We start from the raw sequence: 26,614 nt of genomic DNA, 5'->3' as shown, positions 1-26,614 counted from the left end.
GTGATTGTTCAAGGAAAGGGTACGATACATTGGGCTAGGATAATTAGCCATTGCTTAGACGTACAGTTGAGAAGACTCAGGGCTACTAAGTCCTTCCACATGAGTTCATACGTCATCTATGCCTTAATCAGGAGCGTTGAGTACGCAGGACTACCTCACAGAGGAGTGATTGGAAGAGGACCCGGCGAGGTCAGAGCTTGTGAATCCTATACCTACTTGCATCATCCGCCAGGGAAGAACTACAAGTTAGTCAATGATACTTTCACGATGAACATCACAAGGACGTTGCAAGGTGGAATTCACAACAGATTATCTCAAGATGCCTAGGAGTTCATCAAGAGGTATGGTGCTTGGTTCATTCAGTTTCCCAAGTTCACTTACATTAGAGTGCATGGATGTCCTTTACCTCCATACATGTTGCCGAGGTACCCGACAGACAGAATTGTGTTACTTGAAGTAACAAGGCAGTTGGCAGCATATGTGAAGGCATTCAGATACAGACATCAGAATGGAGTCCAGGTACCTATTATTTTGGGTAATTCAGTTGAGGTATGTCCTAATGTCTTAGCCATGGATGACGCAGAGAAGGAGTTAGCCTTGTATTCTTTTTCATCTTTTGCTTGGAGAGAGAGCTTTGATCCATATGGACATTTAGAAGAGACGGTCGGTAGAAGATTTAGACATGAGCACCAAATTGAAGATTTTATGATGAACCTCCTAGATGATCTTGAAGTGAAACGTAAGATACATTCTAGATTGCCTTTGGATTTCATCAGGAAATGTAGGATTTACAGAGTGGCCGACCAAGCTCAGGACAATGGCAGGCACATCCAGTCTTCCTATGATAGAGAAAGAAAAACAATAAGATTGGATTGGAATGAGCCCGAGGTCGTGGATTTAGATGATTTGATGGCACCAGTTTTGTCTTGTACTCGCAAATGGGTAGACGTTCAGCATCAGAAGTTGAGAGAACAAGGCATAGCTATGTCTTTTACTTTGGAAGAAAAACCAGCCGAAGGTGGAGCCAGTGTTAGTGAAGGCAATCCTAATCCTAGGAATTCAGGTGAAGGTAACCTTCGGTGTGCCAGTGAGGGCAATCTCCATTCGAGAGGTTCAAAGAGAAAGGAAAGATCAGAAAAGAAAGAGTCTTCCAAGAAAAAGCAAGGTGCCAACAAAGATCAAACACCAGGTACTTCTTCCAGACCGGAAAATAGAACAGTTCGAGTGGAAGAGTCCATGGAGTCGATGGTACAGAATGACAGGCAGGAGGAAGGACAGGCACAGCATGTTTCGTCAGATGGATCTCTCCAAGACTATGATTTAGAAGAAGGTAATGAAGTAACATCTCCTCCCAGACAAGAAGAAATAGTACATAAAGAAATTCAAGTTCAAGAGACAAGATCAAATATCCCAGATTGGTTGAAGGAAAGATTGACTAAGGTGATTGTAATTGAGGACGAGGACAGTGTAATTGATTTAGAGAGCCTAGTTGGGCGTTCACATGTGATAACAGAGAAGAAGAAGGCTATAAAGATGTCCAAGATGATTCGAGATGAGATTGGATCCAGAAAACTGCAGATAGCTACACCGGCAGCAGATAAATATGAGGGTGAGATCCTAGCAGAAGACTATCATATACAAACTATTGAGTTAGGACCATCCACTGCAGAGCAGACAATGGATGATGCTACCGACACATTTGAGGCATTGAAGGACAAGCTTAGAGAAGAAGTGGAAAAGAATAGAAAGCTTGAGAGAGAGGTCGGTGCATGGAGGACATATTTCAGTCACATCAATGAACCTTTGGGACGTCAGGATCTAGTTAGGTCACCGGTGCAGGCATTGCCCCTTCAATCGATCAATGAAGCAGAAAGATTCAGGAACCTGGTCCAGCGTACATGTAGTTGGATGGATAGATCTCATACAGTGGCCATAGAGTTTGTTACAAGGATGTCGAAGATCATTCATCAGGCTATCCAAGTTCTTGAGATAATCCACAGATTGATGGCAACAGTAGCTGCATTTGCCCATACCAAGGACGTTGTCATCCCTGTCTTGAAAGTAATAAGACACACATCCAGAAGAATTTTAGCGCAGGAGAGGATCTTAGAAGGTGATTCTCACAGTTTGTTTCAGTGGTCAACCTTACTTCATATAAAGAGTGTTCTCTTCGAGGACATCAGTGTTAGATGTGGTCAAGTTGAGGAGGTGATCAATCCGATCCAGGACAGAGTATTTGAGGTACTTCGTACCATTCTTGGCAGAAGGATCGAGGTCGAGACAGATGTGGATATACAAGAATTTGAGGATAGAATCAAGATCATCTTTCGCAAGGACGCAGATGTTACAGATGAACAGTATGATCAGATGTATGCCACCATGCTCCTGATTGATAGAACGAAGGAACTTGAACCTACTTGGGACGCAGCTCTTCTAGATGCATTCGATCAGGTCATCCACTTAGAAGAGAGTATCAAGAATCTTCCCGAGATTCCAATCACAGAAATCGAAGGAATCGTGACAAAATTCATTGCATATGCTAAGAAAGAGAATTGGAAAGGGAATAAGATTCTAGATGAAAGGTTGTTACAGATGACATGACATCTTATTTCTCATTGGTTGATACCTCCTAGATTTTTGTGCCGAATTTAATATTTGGCTATGCATTTAATATTGTTCAGTAAAAAGGAGGTCATTTGTAACAAACCCTAATTAGGGTTTAGGTGTCATGATCTTGTCCGTTGATTTATTTTCAATCTGGACCTTTCATTGTAACTGGGGATGCTATTTATACCCCCATTTTTCATTTCATTTGGTAATAGTTAATAGTCAGATAATAGTAATAGTTGATGTAATAGAGAAGAGAGATTAGAGTTGTAAGCAATTTTATTTTGTAGCAAGATTGAGTCTTGAAGAGAGAAATTCAAGCAATTGTTGTATATGATGACTTGGAAATCAATAAAATATTGAAGTTATGGTGTTTTGTTGCAAATTTCTTAAGTTATCTTCATGGTTGTTGGATGTACTTGAATCACGCTCAATCAAAGTAGTTTGTTAATTTGAAAGACTAAGTGTGGGATTTGATATTTGGTAGGATTCGCAATCCAAACCACTAGCTTCTTGCTGATTGTAGGAACGCCTTGCATGGTCGACTGGAGAACATTTTGAGTCCTTAACCTTCAAGCATTTTCGTATCTAGGATATGTACCTTCGTAGTAGTGTCCTTGGTCTTTGATGCATTGAACATCATTATTACCTTAGAAGATCGCACTAATTTCAATTGAGTTGTTATCTTATGGCAAAATTGAAGTTGGTTGAGTCTTGCCAAATCTCGTCCATGCTAAGTCATTCATAGGGTTAGGCTAGATTAGACCTCTTAAACCCTATCTTTTGCTTTTTTTTTGAAAGTTCCTTTAGTTTAGTAAAATCTTCGAGCTTTGAATACGTAAGACCCCTTGGAGGAAACAGCAAATCACATCATACCACTAAAAAGCTTGTCCACACGTGGAGACCCCACTAAAAGAACCTTGGAGTCCATCTAACTGATCCTTTTTGCAGATCTTCAGCAGTTAGAGACTATTTTCTCAAGAGAGGATAAGATACCTATTGGTATTTTATTCTGTGTATGATTGTGTATAAAATACACGTCAACAGGTTGATACTCCCTCTCAACCAAAGCTGTGTTTTCCACAACACCAAGAGTATCTCTGAAATATTTAAACTTCACTCTAGCAAGAGGCCTGCTCATTTGTGCTGATGTGTTTCAACTGTATGGCACTTCTTTGTACCATATCTTGAATGAGTCTCCACATGCTTTGACCTGTCATGAAACACTGAATTGACAAACATCTTCATACAACTCTGATTGTCACAATGAATGACTGTGGGTTCCCAAGGTTGTCCAAACAATTCAGCAAGAAGTTTATGAAGCCACACTACTTCTCTAGTGGCAACACTTGCTGCAATATACTCAGCTTCAATTCTGATTATGTATTCAATTTTGAATTGCAACAATACAATGCTTAGCTCAAATCATGTGACTCAGATCTGCACACTTGAATGAATCAGATCTTCCCCTTTTAATACACCAGGTCTGCACTTCTATATTCACCAGGTCTGCTCTTTCATTACAACTGAATCTGCACTTTCAAGCTTGCTTCAGGTCTGCAAGTATGAGTCTCTCAGGTCTGCACTTTAATGCACCATCTAACAGCAATAAGGAGCACCACAATTCGCTATATCTTCCTTGGATAAATTCACCAAGTTCACTGATTATTTTAGCACACCAAGAGGCAGATGAATTTCGCTAAGAGCATGAATGAATGATTGTGTTTAAACTTGCCAAATAGCCTTTATTTATATGGTGCATATACCCTTTTAAGTCGGCTTATTTAAATATGTATTTTGGCGCCAATTTGATTTGAGTGTGGCGTGTTCATTATAGGGCTGGCCCTATTTAGGAACATGCTATCTTCTTTGGCGTGAAGGGTCCAGCACTACACGTTACCCTTTGGCAAAAGGGCCTAGCCCTTTAGGGATTTGGATGTTGCCTTAGGCAATCCGAATCCCCCTTTTTCTTAGCCTAGTTACAAACAACACTCCCCTCTTAACTAGGGAAGAAAAAGAATACATAATCAGAACCTTTAGAGTTCCATCTAGCACACAAGCATAGAATGGATCTAGCACACAAACATAGAATTACATCTTCCACCTAGCACACAAGCATAGAAAGTGTAATACACAAGTGGGTCTTTACATAAGTACAATTTTCCATCTAGCACACAAGCATAGAATGGAACCTTCCATTCTTGCACACAAATGGACATTGGCTGAGAGCACTCGCTGCATAATAGGTGTGAGGTCTAGTGTTAACTAGATACATCAAGGATCCAATCAACTGTCTATACTCAACCTTTCAAGTTAGTTTCCATAGGAGTAGACATAGGTTTGCAATCCATCATTCTAAATCTTTTCAAAACATTAATTGATTTAGTTAGATCTTTGTCATACTTCTAATCCTAGAAGGAAATGCATTAGACCCAAAAAAAAAAAAAAATCCTAAGCTTACCGAATATTGTCAATTCTTCCATCTAGTATTTACTAAGGATTGTAGAGAACGTAGGACTCCCTCTTAATCCTTGATATGAGATACATAATATAAGAATCCTATTAGGGAAAACAATCATAGGATTTTCATAAATCAGAAGAATGCTAAATTTCCTTTTCCTTTACTTTTACTTTCTACGAAGGGAACCATAGCATAATGACATATCGTCAGACATCTCTTTAAGGAAATGAGCTGAAAACTTGTATAGGCTCTCATGCCTATTCCAAGCTCCCTCTGAAGCATAATAGTTTAAGACTTATTGACATCAATATTAGAATCAAACATGATTAATAATAGCATGAACATGATACAAGCATATATAAACTTATCTCTTTTACCTGCATCCTTAAGTTGTTTCATGAATCTCTGGTGGCTGAGTGGCCTTTGACTCTTGCCATCTACCTTCAGCTTAGTGACGATGCTCAAAATGTTTGCATAACAACCAAAGTTGTTGATGGTCAAACAATGTGCATGACGGTGAAATTTCTGAATAGCCTACACCCCTTGACCCTGAGAATTACCTCATGACGTGAAGCTGAAATGTCAATACTGAAATCATACATGATTTAATGACAGAAAAATTTATTCAACCATATGAATACTTATCTCTTTCTAGGTTGGTCTTCTACCAACATTCTGGCTCAATATCGGAGCTTCCAGCCATACTGAAGTATCTAACGAAGATGGTTGTGTGGCCTTCGGCCCTCGCCATTGCTCATCGTCTATCTCCATCTTGGTGGCGTAAACTTGCCAAGCCACCAAACGCTTTCACTGAATCGACAAACGATCAAGAATGTCAACCACGCACTGTGATCATATTCTGCGATTGACAATTTCTTATATTGCGACCCATTCAAGTGCGAATACAACGAACTCCTTTTGGGGTTCTTGCGCATACAAACACTATGAATATGGCTCTCGGCGAGCACTGTGGCAGCGACCATCCTTCCAATTCTGAATGACTATGACGAGGCAAATACTGCAGACATACCCCTGTGAACATACACGGATACACCCTACGATCAATGAGATCACCGTGAGTAACCTGCGATCACCACCTTTTGCGATCTCCGTGTATCAAGATGAGTCTCCATGCGCCCCTCGATGCACTGTGATTATTGATATCACCTTACGGTAGATGCGGCCTCCATGTGTGAATACGCCTGCTATGATCACCACTGTGACCTTAATGCCTCCACGACTCCTAGCAAACACGATAACACCATCACGACCCGAATCTAGTTCGAGCTTCCACCTTGTCGCAATTAAATGATCAGCTCAGTGATAAAAAATGTGAATATTCCCATGGTGATCACAGTGCGGATTATAAACATGTCCGTGGACACCTCCCTGTTGCGCGACTATAACCATCCATGGCTCACACTGTGAACACGCTGCGGATGCAAATGTGAATACACCGCGAACATCACTAACACGGTCATTGCGATGATCCTGCGATGATTTGGATATACCCCAATGTCCATTGCGAATACTTCGTGAATACTCTGCGACCAACGAACACGAGGCTGCGAAGCCACGGCCACCATGCGGATAATGCAAATGCAATCATTCGCGAACACAGCGACTATGAGTACCTTGCGACTGTGATCACTAAACTCGAAATGCGATTTACCGTGAACACACTGTGGATGCATATGCGAATACAATACGGATCATGCAAGTCATGTTGATCACGCAAGCGCCACGAACAGCCCTGTGATTAACGCCTTTAAGTACACATGATTCTACAGACATGGTGATTACTTCCACGAATGCTCATGAATACTACCTCGAATCACTGTGATCGTGGTGCGACTACGATGGACTAATCACTCCCCTGCAACCACGTATTGTTAGCATAGCAGCGGAGACAATGCAGTTAGTAGAGTGGGCATTGGGAGGGCGGTCATGGACCGCTCCATTGATCTACATCTCTCCAATAATGGGAGGGGAACCTCATATTTTCCCTAGCGGAGAGAGCAAGCAAATTCTCAAAGCGAGGTTCCTCCGAGAGCGTCAGCTCTATGAGATGCAGAAGCGCGCGAAGCTCAAAGCAGCAGATCTTGAGAAGCCATGGGAAATCACTCGAACTACTCAGGCTCCCACACTTTTCGCTGTCACAACGGACATAACTGTGATACACCCGCACACGAACTCAGCCTCTGCGATTGTCTTCGAATACAGTCCACCATCATTAGCGATCAGGCAAACACGAATAACACGAATACGAAGGCTGCGACTTCACCACCTCGATGCGAATGCTCCTTGCGATCACAGTGACTACCCTTGACTATACGGTGATTGCCAAGCGAACATTGAGATTGTCACACAGCGACTGCAACTCACTCAGGCCGCATCCAACTAAATCTGCAATTTAGGAAAGCCATAGCTTTGATACCATGTTGACTTTCGGGCTGTGCTTGTTCACCACAGGCAAACATCAGATTGTTACCTTCCCAACCATAGACAATAAGGTCTTATTGTCACCCCCAAGCACAAGTTCGCTTACTGCGAATTGCATGTATTCATTGTATGTGAAAGACTACAAGACAATTGAATATATATGAGGTAAGGCTACCTAAAAGACCTCAAGTCGGCCTTACTGATTTGACGCCAAGAATAGGATCAGTCCTATTTAATTACAAGTTACTTATTTAGGGCCAAACCAATACTTTTATATATAAGCTGCACATTTTATGGAGAATTGCTAAGACCAAAAGGCCAATTAGCAATTCCAAGACTAGGTCGGCCCTCGCTAGGGATCCGACCTAGCTACATATCAACAGTGGTAACTTGAAAAGTCAAGATTTATTTCACTGTTTATCCATGTATGGCTTTGTACAATATTTGCCTGCCAGAAATCTGGCTTTGTATAATATTTGCCTGCAGAAATCACCTCTGATCTAAAACTATGAATAACTTAGAACTAGTTTTTAAAACTTTTTAAGCTTTAGTCTACCAAGACGTTAAGGGTTCAAATGTAAAAAAGCAAAATACTGATATACACATTAATTAGTAGGCCTATCAAAATTCTCTCCAAATTAAATTAAATTCATTCACAGTAAAGCATAATTAAATGAAATTTATATACATGATCCTTAAATATCTAAACTAGTTTTATAATTAAGTAAAACTAGACGAGCTCAAGAGATAAAAGAATAAGGAATTCCCATGTTTCAATTTCAGCAGACAAGATATTAAGATAAACTTTTTAAATTGGTTAAAATACTGCATCCAACTCACTGGATGCGGCATATCCAACGGAAAACATCGAATGCAAGCTAATAGCAGTAGGATTACTGAAAATTTCTCCCACTCAACTCAAATCCAAACACAATAAAGCTGAATTATACTAAATCTAAATACAACCAACAAACATAGATATCTACAGTAGTCATAACTAAGTTGAAAAGGACAAACTCAAGTGGTAAAAGCTTCAGGGCTTTGATAACCGAGAGAGGGGTTTAAATCCTGAGAAACATTACAGTATGGAAACTACGATCACTATGCCATTTATTTTTATTGCCTGACTAAGAGTAAACACTTTTGACCTGGAACTATGAATTGGTGAAGTTACAAATGGGAGACTTTATCTCCATTTAAGCTTCCAACAATAGCAACCCAGCAGAGTTTGAATCTTGATGACAAGAACAACAACACCACAACTAAACCATCACAGCATGCCATTGTCTTGCTTTCTTTTATGAACACATGAAATTTTAAAAATCTAATAACCTTGTCTGCTAATCCTCTTTTCATTTTTTAAGAAGAAAAAACAAAGAAGAGGTAAAGTATTCAAATTTCAGGAAGCAAGAAAGTTTCCTATCCTATATCACAATACAGCTGGCCAAATTGCTGGTGTAGTAATTAAGTTTACACAAGATTCAGGTCTCTCTCAGGGCCTCAGATTTAATAGTCTAAACCTGCACTAACCAAACAAATACGTACAAATTTAAAAATCTGACAACAATTAAAACTATTATATAAAAAAAATTCATGGCCTCGAATTCAAATGAAATCCAAACTCAAATTCAAAACGAATACAACAAATCTAAATATCTGACAAAAATGTTAAAATATAAATAAATAAATCAAAAATCCTTAGCCCTAAATGTATGACGCAAATTACATTTAAAATTCGAAAAAAACATCAATTAAAAAAACAAATGCAAATCAACCATGTTTTAACTGAACTTACTCACCACTGCAGGCTTATCAGGGTGCTCCATGTCAGCAAGCAGGTATGTATAAGTGGACGAATCCTTTTCGAACAGCTGTCTGAACAACAGAGACCCTCCCGCCATACTCGATAGTCCTCTGCAATAATACGAACTCTGTGCACAGAACGGAGATAATTTCACAGGGGCTAGATTTTTCAAGCGGCCAGTCAAATGGGGCCGAGCAGATTGCAGCGTTGCAGAGAGCCGCATAGTAGCGCGTCTTCCTATAAAGATGTGGAAAGCTTTTCACGCAAACTTTGGGATTTCCTTCACCGGATTTGACGAGGTTGCTCATTAATAAATTCTTTTGTTTTCTTGCATTGTATTGATGGAAACGACGTGACAGCGAGGTTGAGCACCCAGTTTTTTTTTCAATCAATGTGCATTATGGGAGGTATATGGAATTTGTCTGGCGAACAAATTTATTTAAATATTAGAGAATTATTTATATTTTGAAAGCTTCTCGATAGAGATAGAGAACAGAGGGCCATATCTGAGAACAGATTTAGTTAGAGAAAATCCGTATGTAGAAAAGAGAATATGCTGAGTTGCAGAGTGGATAATCAACTTGGCAATCATAAACTTAAGTGAAAAGGCAAATAATCAAAATGGGAGAATAATTTCTGTTATTATTCTGAGTTCTTACTCATAGTGAAAAGTGGAGGTGGCTGTCGATTGATATTTTTTTTATTTTTTTTTATTTTATTAAAGGGGAAGAATCCACTTCGTCATTAAATCATGTGTCTATTGGATATATTGGATATTTTTGTATTTACATTGAATAGGCTTGTTGTAGAATGTCAATGAAGTTTTTGATATCATTATTGGAGCAATTGTTATTTATTATCAACATTTAGATTTATTGGTGAGAGCAAGTAAAAGTACTTAATGCACAAAAGTAAATCAAATTTTGTTGAGTTATGTTTTTTAATTTATGTTTCTTAATGTTCACAGCATAATAGTTAAGGTATATTTTGTATTAAAGATGCAATTAATAGTTCATGTTGACATTTTATGCCACCTTTATTGCCTGTCAATTATAATTACTCTCATAAATCATAATGGTTTATCATGCTCAAATTTGCCTCTAGTAGTTGTATTTCCCCTATCCTAGGCTTCAATCAAAAAGTCATTTGAAAAAATCTCAAAAATGGTTAAGTCTAGGGCCTCTTCTATTTTTTGGTCCTAAGAGAATTTTGAGTTCCTTGGGGATGTCTATCTAGACCAAGTCTAAATGCCCTTGATCCTTCCATGTTCCTCATTCCCCTTCTTTTGTTTTTTGGTCCCCAAGGAATTTTAGGGTGATTTCAGGTTCCCTAGGGATATCTAGACCAAGTCTAAATGTCTTTGATCCTTTCGGGTTTGCTACTCCCCTTCTTCCACTTTTTGGTCCCCATGAAATTTTGGGTTCCCCAGGGATGTCTAGACCAAGTCTAAATGTCCCTAATCCTTCTGAATTCCTTATTCCCCTTCTTCCATATTTTGGTCCCTAGGGAATTTCAAGCTCCCCAGGGATGTCTGGACTGAGTCCAAATGTTCCTAATCCTTCTAGGTTCCCCATTCCCTTTCTTTAGTTTTTTGGTCCCTAGGGAATTTTGGGTTTCCAAAGATTTTGGACCAAGTCCAAATGTCGTTAATCCTTCCAGGTTCCCAATTCTCCTTCCATTTTTGGTCTCTAAGGAATTTTGGGCTCCCCAAGGATGTTTGGACCAAGTACAAATGTCCCTGATCCTTCTGAATTCCTCATTCCTCTTCTTCCTTTCTTTGGTCCCCAAGGAATTTTGGGTTCCTCATAGATGTATGTCTAGGACAAGTCCAAATGCCCTTGATCCTTCCAGGTTTCCTATTCCCCTTCTTCTATTTTTTGGTCCCTAGGGGATTTTGGGTTCCCCAAGAATGTCAAGATATTTTTGTCAGTTTTTCCCAATTCAACATAGAACTTGCCATTGGTGTTGCAGTGACTCTTACAACTACTAGAGCTTGATTTTTGGAGGTATAGGAAGGGTTTTAAATGTCTTTTTACATGGATCTAAGCAAGTATATGAGGTTCGTGCTCATTTATTGTATTCTAGACTCCTTTTTTAAAGGGTCATCTATGTTGTGTTTTTTACAGTTGATTTCATGGGGTTTCTGCACTTCTCTACGGATTCAACAATATTGGGGCATGGCTATGGTGTCAGGGATGTTTTCCTCTCCCCTTAAACTCAAAATTTTAGGGAAACATGTATGGATATGATTGGTTTCATGGGAAACTGGAGTTTATTGTCCATTCGTGTGCCCTATCTTTTATGTTGCCCAGTAGATGAATAAAAGTCATTTTTGTGCTTACTGTAAGGGTTCTTCCTAGTTTCTCTTGCAAATAAATGTATTTTCCTTACCATTTTTGTAATTGTAAATTGCCTCTTAGCCTCTAAATGAATAAAAACTATTTACCATTCTAATATGTTGTGTATCAATAATCCACCTCCCTTTTACATCTCTCTAATTATTGAAGATAATATAACTCATAATTGCATGAATGATTTATGGTCTAGCAATTATGTTATGCCTAAGAAGGTCATTGATCTCCTTGGCATTAAATATGAACTCGTGACCAAAGGAGATGCGCAATTGGATGGTACTACAATTAAGACAATGGGTTTTATTAAGGATGATTTAGAATTAACCTTACATGCATGTCATGGTTGCACTATGTTGCAAGATATATTAGTCATAGACCTTCCTGCCTTCTTTGGAATTTTATTATTGAAGGAATTCATAGCTAATTGATGGGTACCTACCTTCTAATTAGTCTCACATGCTATTCAGAATGTGGATCCTATTGCAAACGATCATATTGAACCCTACACTCCTAGTCCTATAAACATGAATTGCACATTGCATGAAGTGAGGGAGGAGTGTATTTGTTTGTGAGCCTGGTACTCTCTTAGAGGAGGTTCGTGATTGCTTGCTAGATGAATGGGGAAATGCCTTTGAGTTTGACCCATTAAGTGAAGCAAAAGAGACTATGTTGGGCACTTATTCCATAAATGAAGAGAATACTCATATTTGTGACCTAATAAAGACTCAAGGAGATCCAACGGAGTTATGCCAGATATTTTTTTATGGATCAAGAAAAAAGAATAGTGTTGTTGTTTGTGTAATGCTATTCTTCGTATCCAAGAAAGATATGTTCTCTTTCATGATTTATTTTGTTTGCACTATCAACGTAGTTGAAAATGAATCTCTTATTAAACGTCTCCATCTTACACAAAAGAGGCATATGAAATTGTTGAAAAAATTTGGAGACAATGAGTTGGTTGTTAACCAAATTAGAGCTTAGAGCATGGAAAAGAATAACTTGCTTAAATCATACAAACACAAGGTTTGAGATTAGATTGAAGATTTTGAGGACTTCTACATTCAGACTATCCCTAGAAATTAGAATAAGCTTGTTGATAGACATACAACAGTTGGTGCACAGTTTGACAACCTAGCTCATGTTCCAAACAAGAGGGATCAACACATTAGGCTTGTTGTGAGGCATGTTGTCCCAGAGAATGTGAATTGGCAAGTTTTTTATAGTGATTAGCAAATTGTCAATTTCTTACAAAATGAAGTAATTTATTTTGCTAAATTAGGTCTATGATGCAAGACTAGTATGGAGATCAAATCATGCAGTTCAAGTCCAATAATTTTTCAAAGAGTCTCCCACCCTAGAAGACATAACTAAAAGATAAGAAGATGAACATAGCTGCAAAGAAAGGTGACTACAAACTAGTTGTTGCAGTTGAGGGAAAGTCATTAAACTCGGGAAAGGTATGCTCTTCATCTGAACAAGAAACTTTTGTTTAGCTTTGTAAAAATTATGATGATATATTGCATAGATCTATGAAGACTTAAAAGTATTTGACCCAATTTTAGTCCATCATACTATTGAATTGAACCTAGAACCAAAGCCTCTTAGAAAAAAGCAAAGGCCCGTTAATCCTAAAACTAATCCCTTTAGAAGGAAGACATCATAGAAGAAAATATCACACTCTCCATTAAGCACTCCTCTTGGGTGGCATACCTTGTTCCTATAAGGAAAAAGAGTGGGGAGATAAGGTTATGTGTAGACTCTAGAGACCTCAATAGGGCCTTTCTTAAAGATCATTACCCCCTTAATTCTATGGAACAAATTCTACAAAGGGTATTACCCCCTTAATTCTATGGAAAAAATTCTACAAACGGTAAGTGGTTTAGAAACGTATTCTTTCTTAGATGAATGCTCGAGCTATAATAAAATTTTGTTTCAAAATTAGACCAGTTTATTATGACATACACTACCAAATCGGGCACCTATGCCTATTATAAGATGGCTTTTGGGTTGACTAATATTGGTGCTACCTTCCAAAGAACAATGGATATGGCCTTCAAGAGTGTATTATTAGAATTTATGCTCATCTACCTTGATGACATTACCATTTTTTCAAAGCATGCAAATAATTGAGCAGGTATTCAAAAAATGTAGGGAATATTGTGTATCCTTGAATCCAAATGAATGTGTGTTTGTTATAGTCCAAGGAAAGTTGTTAGGACACATAATATCTAAAGAGGGTCTAGCCATTGATCTCGAAAGAGTAGAGGTTGTTTTATCTCTTTCACTTCCTAACCACAAAAAGGTATTACAGAGCTTCCTTGGGAAAATTAATTTTGTGAGAAGGTCCATTCTTAACCTTGCTACTATGGTAAAATCTCTCACCTCTATGCTTTAAAAGAACACAGTTTTCAATTGGACCAAGGAAGGAAAGGCTAGTTTTGAGACCATTAAACAAGAAATTTCTCAAATACCTACTCTTGTCAGTCCAAATTATGATAGGAAATTCATCCTCTACATCTTTGGAGGAGTGTCAAATATATCAACTATCGTAACATGCTAATCAATGACAATTTGGAACAACCCATCATTTTCTTTAGTGAAGAGCTTAAAGACTATGAACTTAGGTACAATTTTGTGGATAAGCAAGCCCTTCTTGTTGTTAGAGCATTAAAAAAATCTAGACATATGATATCCAACAACATGACCCAATTAATGGTTCCACATGATAGCATTAAGGAATTACTTATAAGCGAAGATATCAATAACAATAAAGTTGGATGGATCACAAAACTAATGGAACATGACATCAAAATCAAAATCACCAAGCTTGTGAGAGGAAAGGGATTATGTGAGAAACTTGTCTCATCCCTTTAGGCTCCTAGATAGGTATCCCTTATGCTACACAATGGCCAACCAACCAAAATTGACAATCAAATATAATTGTGAAAATGACTAATTTCTTCTAGGAAGGTAGATATCCCCCAGAACTAGATAGGACCAAAAGAAGGCATTTTAGGTTGTAGTCCATCCCTTATGCCCTAGTGGATAACATACTTTTTAGAAAGTACTATGATTGTATTCCATCCCTTATGCCCTAGTGGAAAACATACTTTTTAGAGAAGACTCCAATAGAGTGCTATTAAGATGCATTGAACAAGATAAGGTTAGAAAAATATTGGAAGAATTCCATGATGGATCTTCAAGTGGACATTTATCTACAAGGACAACTACCACTAAAATAGTGAGGGTTGGTTATTTTTTGCCAATCATATTTAATGATGCTCATAGATGGGTGAAGGATTGTAAGAAATGGGCTTTATTTTTTGGAAAGAATGATTATCTTCCCTCCCTCTTCATCACATTTAAGAAAACCAAACATTTGCACAATAGAGGTTGGATTCTATTGGTATGATAAATACACCATCCAGTGTTGGTCATAAATGGATTGTAGCAACCACAAACTACTTCATTTAGTAGACAAAGATAGTTACATTGAAGGATGCCATTGAGGCTTTTGTTTTGAAATTTCTTGATGGAATTGTGACCAAGTTCGATGCCCCTTCCACCATAATCTTTGATAATGCCAAAGCAATTATTGGCACACAAATAAACTATTGGGCAATTAAGCATTACATATACCTAAAAACATCATTAAATTATTAACATCGATGTAATGGCTTAGTTGAGTCCTCAAATAAAATATCATCAAAATAATCTAAAGAACCATAGTAGACAATAAAAGGTATTAGCATAATAGGTTGAAGATATCCCTTTGGACTGATAGAATCACTCCTAAGATATCTATTGGTAATTCCCTATAGAGTCGTAAATTGGAACCTTGTACAATTTACACCACTTTTTGTGCCCTTGCTTTAGCGTATCCCATCTTAGCTCTATCACGGGTCCATTTTCAGCCTTTTTACCTCAAAACTAAAGAACTAAACCTATGCCTTGGGTTATGCATTCTCATCTCCTACCTTGCCCTATTTTTGGTGGATAGGAGTGCCCAAGACATCCTAGTCTAGCTTAGGGGTGCCTAGGGCTTCTTGGTCCTTCTTAAACAATACCTATTTTAGGTAGGTCGGTGCACTTCCCCTTCCTAGTGATTTCAGTTCTCAGTTTCTCGATTTGATTGTTGGAGGTTGGCCTAATCAGTAAATTTCCTTTCAAACCCTATATAAGAGTATCCTTTTGATTCATTTTCATCCATATCCATCCATCATTTGTGCGTCCACATCAAGCATCATTAAGCATTCAAGGAAAGATTTCATCCCACCATCCTTCCAACATTTTCAACATCATGGAGCAACAAATTACATCAATCTTCATGCAAGCATGTGTTTGTGTTTGATTCATTCATGTTTCGCCATGTTATTGCATCAACACTCATTATTACATTCAAAGAGCATTGCATCATCAACCTTCATCAATTGCAACAGATCTAGGTATATCATTCAACATTTACTTCAGTATTTCTAACACAGGAGCTTCACTTACTGAACCTGGGTTATATCACGTGTGTTCATGGCATACTAAATAATCCCCCAATTTTCAAAAATAATGCCCTAAACTCCTTTTTTGTCACCCCCTCCCAATACACAACCCAAATTAAAAACCCCCTATTTTCACCAGATAGGCAATATATTGTTTTTAATTTTTGGGATATTAAACCCCCCAATATGAACGCACGTGATATAATATTGCCTAGGCAGTAAAGCCCCCATTATTTTCAATTATAATTTTAATTCAATTCAAGGTTTAATCCCAAACCTTGGGTTTGACCTAGGTAAACACTATCAACAACACCATTTTTTGTCTTTCTATGTGTAAGAAACATATCCAGAAGCTATGGATGAATATTCTGGCAAAGGAGATGATGAAAATTAAATCTGACTTTTGTAGAGGCCAAAAGTGGAGGACCGGGTCGCCACATGCATCTTGATCTCATGATTTTTTGACAAACTTATGTGAACATATTCTGAGCATCATTATGATTCTGAAAGTTTCATGTTTGTTTGCGTTCGACAACCACATGACTAGGTTGCCCCAAGCATCCTAGTCTCATACTTTCAAACTTGATTTTTTAGGCATGGGTTCCTCTCCTCCCCTTCTCAAATTTATCTCTATGTCTACATATTGCATCTTTAGCTTGTTGTTCATGTTGTTTTATGTCATTTTGCATAATTTAACTTAGATCTAGCATTCAATTTCAAACTCATTAAGCATCCTCGACTCAAACAAAAGAGAGGGTAAAGTTTAATCCACATTCAATTCCATTTGGGGTTGAATATATTAATTTTACTACTTTCTTTCATTTTTTGTGAAAATAAGTTGATTCATATTTGAGGATCCCTATTTCACCACCAAAGACTCTCCATTCATGTTGGTCTATGTAAAGGAAGCAAGACTTCCATTATCACTAGAGTTGACAAAAATGATGTCATGCTAGTGAAATTGACTAAGGTGATGAAGTTAGAAGAGACTAGGAACAAGGCTATGTGTACCCTTGGGACTAACCAAACATGGTTCAAGAGGAATTTTGACAAGAAGGTTGTCAATGAGGTATTCTAATAGGGAGATTTGTTGTTGAAGTGGGATGTAGATAGAGCTAAAGCAAGGAGACATACCAAATTATATGCTATCCAGAGTGCTCCATAAGTTGTCACCAATTTCAAAGAGGTTGACACATTCCATCTCTCTAAGATAGATAGTGAAGCTCATATAATCCTAATTAATGGCATTCATCTCAAACCTTGTTTCTAAGAGGGTTGGATAAAATTCATGTGAATATTATTTAGCTTTTATTTTCCAAAAAGTGTTATTGTACACCCTACATTCTCCTTAAAGGGATGTATGATCTAAGTTATTTGTGTTTTCCTCCAAGTACAAGCTTCCACATGTTGTTGTGTCCTATGTGTTTTGAGGCATGCAAATTGGTGTAGCTACCTATATGACTATATGCCCAATGGACTAATAAGGCATTGAATCCCATGTTTAGCAAGAAAACATCCCACAAAGATCACCAAAATGTTTACATTTAATGCACCCTTTATTACCTATCACTTATAAATACTTTGAGAAAATATAATGGGTTTATCATGCTCAAAATTTCCCCTGATGGTTGTATTTCCCCTACCTTGGGCTTTAGTTAAAAACCCATTTGATAAAATCCAAAGATGGTTAAGTCTGGGGCCTCTTCCATTTTTTGGTCCTTAGGGAATTTTGGGTTCCTAAAGGATGTTTGGACCAAGTTTAAATCTCCATGATCCTTCCAGGTTACTCATTCCTCTTCTTCCATTTTCAAATCCTTATGGAATTTTGGGTTCCTTGAGGATGTTTGGACCATGTCTAAATTTACCTGATCCTTTTGAGTTCCCCATTCACCTTCATTCATTTTTTGTCACCATAAAATTTCAGCTTCCTGAGAGATGTCTAGACCAAATCCCATTGTCCCTAATCCTTCTAGGTTCCCTATTCCTCTTTTTCCATTTTTTGGTCCTTAGGGAATTTTAGGTTCCCTAGAGAAGTTTAAACCAAGTCCAAATGTCATTGATTCTTATGGGTTTACCATTTCCCTTCTTTATTTTTTGGTCACTAAAGGATTTTGGGTTTCCCAATGATATCTGGACAAATTCCAAATGTCCATGGTCCTTCTAGGTTTTTCATTCTCCTTCTTCCTTTTATGGTCCCTAGTGATTTCTAGACCAAGTTTAAATGTCCCTGACTGTTGTAGGTTCCTCATTCCTTTCCTTTTGTTTTTTGGTCCCTAGGAAAATTCGAGTTCCCCAGGGATGTCTAGTCCAAGTCCAAATGTCTCTAATCCTTTTAGGCTCCTTGTTCCCCTTCTTCCTTTTTTGGTACCCAAGGAATTTGGGGCTCTCTAGGGACGTCAAGACATTTTTGCTAAATTTTCATATTTCAACCTAAAAATTGTCATTAATGTTGCAACGACTCTCACAACTACCAGAGCTTGATTTTTGGAGGTACATGAAGGGTTTTAAATACCTTTTAGCATGAATGTAAGAAATTGTTTGAGGTCCATGTTCATTTATTGTATTGCAGACTCCTTTTTGTGAAAGGGACATCTTTATTGTGTTTTTTGCACATGATTTTGTGGTCTTTTCACACTTCTCCCACAAATTAAGGATTTTTTGGGAATGAACATGGTCTTAGGGATTTTTCCTCTCCTCTTCGGCTCAAATTTTCAGGGATGCATGTATGCATATGATTGGTTTCATGAGAAACTATGGTTTCTAGGCCATTCTTATGCCATATCTTTTCTAGCACCCAATAGATGAATAAATAGAGCTTTGTGCTCATGGTAAGGGTTATTCCTAATTTCTCTTGAAGACACATATATTTTCCTTAGCAATTTTGCAACTATAAACTGTCTCTTGGCCTTTGAATGAATAGAAACCATCATTTTACCTCTTCTCCATTATAATATGTTGTGTAAAAGCTCTTTATCTTCAGGTTGAATGAATGTTTTATTACTTTCTAGGTATGTATGTTGTATTAATCTTTTTTTATGAAGGATAACTATAGAATCTATCTCCTCTATTAGCATTTATCAAACCCAAACCTTCATACTTACTCCTAGGAACTAGTATAATAGAGAATTGTGTTTCTTTTGGTAGTTTGGTTGATTCTCTACATTTTAATGAGTGGGAAGAAACAACTCTAATATAGGTGCATCACCACCTATTTTATTTTTTCTTACCCTTTCATTCTACAATCTAACATAATATATTTAGTTGTAGGTTTATTTAGTGTTGGGTTGGATCAACACTGTGTATTTAGATTTGAGAGGAAGTCGACCTTCACTAGAGATCTAACCTCATTTGCAAGGTCCCACACCTTAAGATCAATTCCATTGTGTTGTTGGATGCTAGACCTAGTATCTAGTAGGGTGCAATTTCATGTGATAATAGTTCATATTATTCAAAATCTAGGCTTAGTTTTAAAAACATTTGATCGCGGTGAAAAGGGAATTTCATTTGCAATGAACTTGCAATTTATCAATACGGCATTACATTTAACTTTGAAACATAAGAACTTGGGGCAATCAAAGTTTTTGATACTTTAATAGGACCAAGTTTTAAATGACACGAGCCATATTTAATGTTTCTTGCATATTAACATTAAATCCACTTGTAATGCAAATAATAATATTTTTTTTATTGAGTTAAGGTCACAAAAAATGTTCTAGAAATTTTTTGATCTTATCAAATTGAAATTCAAAATTTTAAGTTGAATAGTGCACCTTACCAAATTGAAAGTATTACACATGTAGAACATTCCTAAATTATTTTAACATGTTGAAATTGTTATGAAGCTAACAACATAACATTCTAATGACATTCAATATTGTAATCTGATTACAACTGTTTCGGGCATTGCCATCTAATAAAATCCAATAAAGAGAATCAATTTTTTGAACATGTAAGGTGTAGATTTAACTTAATATTTTTACCTTAGCAATAAATTATTATGAATGGATTTTTTGAGATACTTATAATTGTTGGCATTTAATTAGTATACTAGCATGAAAGATGGAGTAAGATGTCTTGAATAAATTACAAATGTAATGGTTGTAAATATGCATACACACAAACACTTGAAACCAAATTAACTTTTTGTTGGATGGAACTTGATTGTTCATTATTATTTTCCCTTCTTTTTCTAATAAGAAAAATCTTGAAACTACTAGCTAACTTAGGATAATTTTTGTAGGGGAGGAGATTTTCCCCCTCCAAGATGATGAATCTTAGAAGGCAAATCAGTATGTCGCTACCTCTTTGAACTGACGCTAAGATGTGCCAAGGGATAACAAATAACTACACTAACTACGTTATAAAAAATAAATAACAGAATTACAATGCAGGAGTAATAAATATATTAAAACTGAGTTTATGGGACGATAAAATATTAAAAGAAGATTATACCTTCCATTTGGGGAGCTCTCGGGTTTTGGATGCCAGCGCGGGGCGCGGACACCAGCGCATCGCGTTATCATCCGTACGTCCCACGAACAAAGAAAGTCCTAGAAAGACGCCTGCAAGTAATTTCCTGTGCACAAAACCTGTTCATCACTTGCACACACTAAGACAGAGAAAATTATTGGGGTTGAATAGGGGCCTACCTTAGTTAGACCCCCATTTAGGTGTTTCCAACACCACGGACAACCAGATAGATAAATTGGAAACTTGGTAAATTGGAAAATTGGAAATATGCAAATAGAAACTATGCTATGCTTAATGGAAGCAAACCCCTATTGCATGTATTAAATATTGAAAATATTAGAAATAATAAATGCACCTAGATAATAGATACAATCAACAATGCAAAAGACTCATTGCATGTAATGAAAATGGATAAAAGAGAAGACGAGGTGTAAAGCCGAACCCCTCTTTGTTGAAGGTACGAGTGTGACGAAGCCTGCGATAGTGTTTGTTGGTAAGAGCCACCACAAGATAGTTGCAACTTGATGTTGGTATAGTGTGTATCCAAAGAGTATGAAGAGAGAAAGAGAGAAATAAGAGTGTGAGAGTGCAACCAAACTCCAAGAGCCAAGAACCCAAGTGGTAACCCTTCAAAATGAGCTAGGAAGGGTTCTTAAACTTGGAAGAGTTGCGGAGAGCCGTTACGGTGAAACGCGAGCCAAAGGACATGCATCGCCCAACGTCCAGCTCCTTGCTAGATTCGAGATTTTGTCAGCTTTTCAGAATGTTAGCGCGGCATGTCGACGTCCCCACGTCGCGCTTCTGTCCATCCAAATTAGGCCCAAAGGGGCTTTCAAGGCATTTCGAGGCACTGCCTTTCGAGCCCATGATGCCAAAATAATATGATTTTGATCATAGAATCATCACAAATGTACTAGAATTCATGCATAAGTGTCAAATGCACTAGGAGCATTTTAGGACACTACATTTTGCCCCCACTTTAGTGGACTGATCGACTGTAGGGATCAGTCACACTAAACTAGTTTGGAAAGATATGTTCATTAAGCTCATGCAATGCAATAAATGTAGTAGATGCAATAAATACTTAGCCAAAAAAGATATTGTCAAAACCACAAAGGTCAATTTAGCAATCACGAGCAATGCCCCCAAGTATCCACGAGGAAACCCAATATTTGGTATGACGAATTCCATACTACAAGATTAGAAAAGTTGTCAGCACAGAAAACAGAGGAAGCTACCTTAGTGAGAGGAATCCTTAAGAAGCGTTAGCATGGATAGAAGAGAAAAATCAAATGAAAGCGAGCATATGCCCCCTTGTGTTTTTCCTCTAGTAAGGTGGGGAAAATAGGAAGTAAAATGAGCCAAAATTCTACAAAAAAGGGCAAAATCCATTTAGGGCAAAAATTAGGCTATATACTCGAAAGCGGGTCCCAAGAAGGGTCATTGTTACTATTCACTGCGGGTGTTCTAGCTGAGATTTGCATACAGTCTGAGTGAAAGTGCCACGTAGACGAGAGCTTAGGGCTAGCAAGATCGAGGAGTTGCGGACCATGGTCGAGCAAGGCAGTGAGCTCGACCAGGTATGACTCAAAACATGCCTTGTTTCGTATTTTTAGTGCTTTTATGAAGTATTTTATTCGAACGGTTGTGCAGGTGTCCCTCATACGCATTGTCGTCCAGTCTGTGTGCCTATGTCTTAGACGGGTGCATTCATCTAGACGACACGATGTCATCCTAAAAGGGCGCTGGCGTCCAGAAGACGCGATGTTGTCTTCTGGGCATGCATGTGTCGGCCAATAAAGAGGAACCAAAACTAATTAAAATTGTTTACGTCCATACATTGCCTAAGATGAGAGAGCATACATTAGGGCACCAATTGCAAATATCAGCTGTCGATAGATGACTCCTCCATAGAGTAGGGTTATGGTGGACATACATGTTGCCCGAGTTTCAGTTCCATGCCCCCATGCTACGAGAATTGATGGAGAGGTGGGACTCGAAAACCATGTCATTCCATCTGCTCATAGGAGAGATGAGGGTGACACTAATCGATGTCTACCGCATCCTACGTCTTCCTATCTGAGGGGAGTGAGTGTCAGCATCAATCCTTTCTACAATAGAACTAGGCAGACAACAAGAGTGGGCCCTGGGGTGAAGGGTAGATGCTACAGGACACATATACCTATGAGCGTTGGGTCAGGGACGAGTGTCAATTCCCTTGGTATCGTGCATCATGATCACGACCGTCGCACGATGAGTATTGACACACAGTCGTGGTTCAAAGTTGGCTACCGGTTTTGTCTCTTTGATCTGGGAGATGGAGGAGAGGCAGATGGTGTATGCATGTGGTCGCAGTATGCTGGCCCATTTATATTATGAGCTCTCCTGGTACATGCACCACGAGTATCGCAACCTCACAATGTGCACTCTCCTACAAGTTTGTGCCTTCGAGCACATCACTAGCACATGACCAGTTTGATTCCTGGTGTCGATGCCCTTGGACATGCCATGGGCACACGCATATCCACTATGACATGGAGGATGGCAGATGGGAGACCTCACCTACTGGAGGGTCACCTTTGACCAGCTCAGAATCGGAGACGTCATCTGGTAGCTGTATGGAGACATGGGGGTCTACGCCACAGACCGCACAGAGCTCCCGCAGATGTAGAGAGATCGTTTCCTACTCGGTTGCCAGGACCATCTAGAGATGTCGTACTACTGGGGGTGATGCATGCGGCAGTTTGGGCAAGTCCAGAGTATTCCACCTGTTGCTCCTACCTACGCACAATTGGCCAGGACTGCGTTACGACCTTAGGACCTACCCTCAAAGATGTACAAGACAGTCCGCAGGGGAGTGATGACGACATCACCCCAAATCTTGATATAGACGATGTTGGAGTTGTAGTCACATAAATCTATCCATTTTAATTAAATGAATATTTCGTATTTAAAATCCACTAGCCATCAGTTAATTAAATTAACATTTAATTAATTCATCTTCAAACATTCTCCTATTAATTAAATAAATTATTCAATTTATTTTAATTAATTCATTCAACCAAATTCACACTCAATTAAATGAACAAATACTATTTATTCAATTTAATCATCTTTCCTCTTTTAAATAAATTGAATAAAACATTTATTTAAATCACTATCCCCCCCCTCCCCCAACTTGCATTTTTCTACAAATGCAAGTTGCAACCACAAGTTGAAATAAATTAATTTTATTTTAATTAAAATCATATTTTCCCTCACCCACCAAATCCACTTGCACTCCTAAAACCCCCCTCTAGATTCTTCTAAACCCTTCCTAATTAGCCTAATCCATCCCTTAATTATTGTCACATTCCTAAGCAACTTGGAGTCACTTCTCAAAGACTTCAAAGTCTTTGAAAAGCATTTAATGCTTTGTGTGTTCAACAATTTAACCTCTAAAGTCTTCCAGACCACTTATGGCTCTTACATGACCATTTGTGGTTAACCCCTAACTCAACCCTCATGTGACTCATGTGTCTCCTCAAGCATTTATTGCTTTGACCATGGTTATCCCTTTTACCTTTGCACAAGAGTTTATCCATTGGATAAAAGCTTTATTCTTTGAATAAATAATTTATTCACTCAACCCAACCTTGACCTTAACTCCCAAGTTAACTCTCAGGTCATGTCAAGCATTCAATGCTTATTCCCTCTCCTCTCAACCTATCTCATATTGACACTTGTCATCCTGGGATTGGGTTGAAAGTCATCACATGGACTGAATATCATTCAATCCTGACCCTTGTTGAGATTACTCAATCTCAACCCTCCATTGCTCCATTTTACCTATAAATAGAGCTCACATTCCTCATTTTCAAATCCTCAGAAGCCTCAAGAATTCTCAAGCATTCTCAAGCATTTAGCATTCATAGTCATAATCCTGAAAACTTGTATGCATTTAATCTATAGTGAATTTTAGAGAGATCATTTAGCATAAATCACATATATTGTCATTTTGGATTAAAATAAATCTTAGTTCATTTCATAATATATCTAATTAGTTTGTTTTACACTTGCATGGCATAGTTAATCATCTACAATCTTGAACCTCCATAAGCATCCATAGTGCAAAAAGCTACTGAGAGCTATACTAGTTTGGAACTTGGAGAGGAGAGGAACAAAGGAGAAGGAGCTAAGAGCACGTTAAAAGGCATTTGGAAATGTCTTGTTGTATTTACTTCCATAGTTAAATCCTTTATCATGTTTTTAGTGTCTCTTTTGATATGCCTACTTAGATTAGTTTTTGGTTGATTAACACTAACAGTTTCTTGTGTTTTTGTGTGTCATACGACCACAGGCCTTTAATCTAATCTTTGCCCCATTTTGCACAGCATCATTTGGTGAACCCGACATGAATCTAGCACCCAACAACATTTTTTTTGTTTTCAAAACTAACTTTTGACTGTTTAGCTTGACACACAGGTTGCGCTTTAGCGCTTTTGTTCTCGATTTAGCGCTATTGTAATTTGGTATTTTAGCACTATTGTCAGTATATTAGCGCTTTTGAGACTTAAATAGTGCTTTTGTTTCTGTATTAGCGCTTTTGTATTGTTGTAAAAATCTTTTCTTTTAGCACTTTTGTCTATATTGTAGCGCGTTTGTGTTAAGTAGCGCTTCTGTTTTCACATAGAGTAGTGCTATTGTAATAGAATGTTGTAAAAAAGGCCATGTAACCGACAAAATAAATTTTCTTAGGCTTGTAGAAGCCCACCATATGGTCGCATTTTACTAACTATTTGCTTCATGTGTAGGTTTTAAACTAACCCTGTTTGTTACTTAAAATAAAAAACATTCATTTAGTGTTCTAAAATTCACAAAAACATATTTCATTACTTGCAAGTTAGGGTTTTAATTTTCATTTGGTGCTCTAAAAACAACAACTTCAAATTTGCTTTCATTGTAAGTTAGGGATACATTTTATTTTGGTGCTTAAAGCAAAACAAGACAAATTTTATTTCTTGTATCAAACTAAAATTCACAATCAACACTTCGTTTTGTGCAAGTTAAAAAGAATCCCATATTTGTCAAAGTTGTTCTCAAAATTATTTACTTCATGCATACGTGTTTCAAATTCAGTTGACCAGGATTTTCAATTCCTAGTTACTCAAACATTTTGCCTTTGAAGTTAAAAAGAACATCATGGTTGTTGGAGCAACATCTCCAATTAGATAGAAAATCATTGCAATGACAAGTTAAAAAGAACAAGTGTATTTTGTGTTTGGCACACTTGTGCAAAAGTGTTGGTCGAGTGGTCCTACTTCTAACACACATTATCCTCTCCCTTGGCTTTCGTGGTCCTAGGTGCAAGAGAAAAGTGTTTATAACACTCAAGTTTTATCTTTTTAAGAGAGGCCTGCTAAGAGACACCTCACTCTTGGGAACGACCTCGCGTGGTAAATCCTTCAAGCCGCTATAGAAATCAGGTGAGAGCGAAAGTTGTAACCTTGGGTATAGTTGTTCCTACAGTGTAACTTATCGAAAGGACAAATGGGCCCCACCACAAGTTACAAGGCTCTTAAGTGAGTCACTGCAGAATGAACTTATGTCCAAAGACATCGAAAATTACTAAACACCTTTAAGTAGAAGCCCACCCATTCTATTGATTGAGGATATTTGTGATAAATTCAGTGCAAGAGCATAAATGGTTTTGCTCCCAAGATACTTACCATACATATTTCCTTGAGTAGAAACATAGCTTTTTGAAAAGTCACTTGTGACTTGATGAAAGTGATGACTCCCCCATCATAGGGATCATCTATTTGTTATGCTTGTGCAAGACTTAGTATATCACATCCTTACCTACCACAACGGGATTCATAAGGTATGTAGTACCAAAGTCGAAGAAATATCAAGATGTGGGCTGAAATTATCACAACTGGCCATTTGACCTTAGGGATAAAGAGTGTTTGAAGTGTTTTCGTTTGAGTCAAGACCAGTGCAA

At 37.9% G+C, this 26,614-nt stretch overlaps 1 protein-coding gene across 1 annotated transcript in view; it reads right to left on the bottom strand.

Moving 5' to 3' along the window:
- LOC131048854 (persulfide dioxygenase ETHE1 homolog, mitochondrial) overlaps positions 1-10,003 on the bottom strand; it is a 113,667-nt gene extending 103,664 nt beyond the window's left edge. The window contains exon 1 of the mRNA XM_057982929.2: positions 9,310-10,003. Within this exon, the coding sequence (XP_057838912.2) occupies positions 9,310-9,537 (228 nt within the window). The 5' untranslated portion in view covers positions 9,538-10,003. The remainder of the gene's footprint in view (positions 1-9,309) is intronic.
- Positions 10,004-26,614: the final 16,611 nt, after the last annotated feature.

The sequence above is a fragment of the Cryptomeria japonica genome, chromosome 1 (genome assembly GCF_030272615.1).
Source record: "Cryptomeria japonica chromosome 1, Sugi_1.0, whole genome shotgun sequence".
NCBI lineage: Eukaryota > Viridiplantae > Streptophyta > Pinopsida > Cupressales > Cupressaceae > Cryptomeria > Cryptomeria japonica.
The sequence above is the reverse complement of the archived record's forward strand: the minus strand, read 5'-3'. Positions and strand labels throughout refer to the sequence as shown.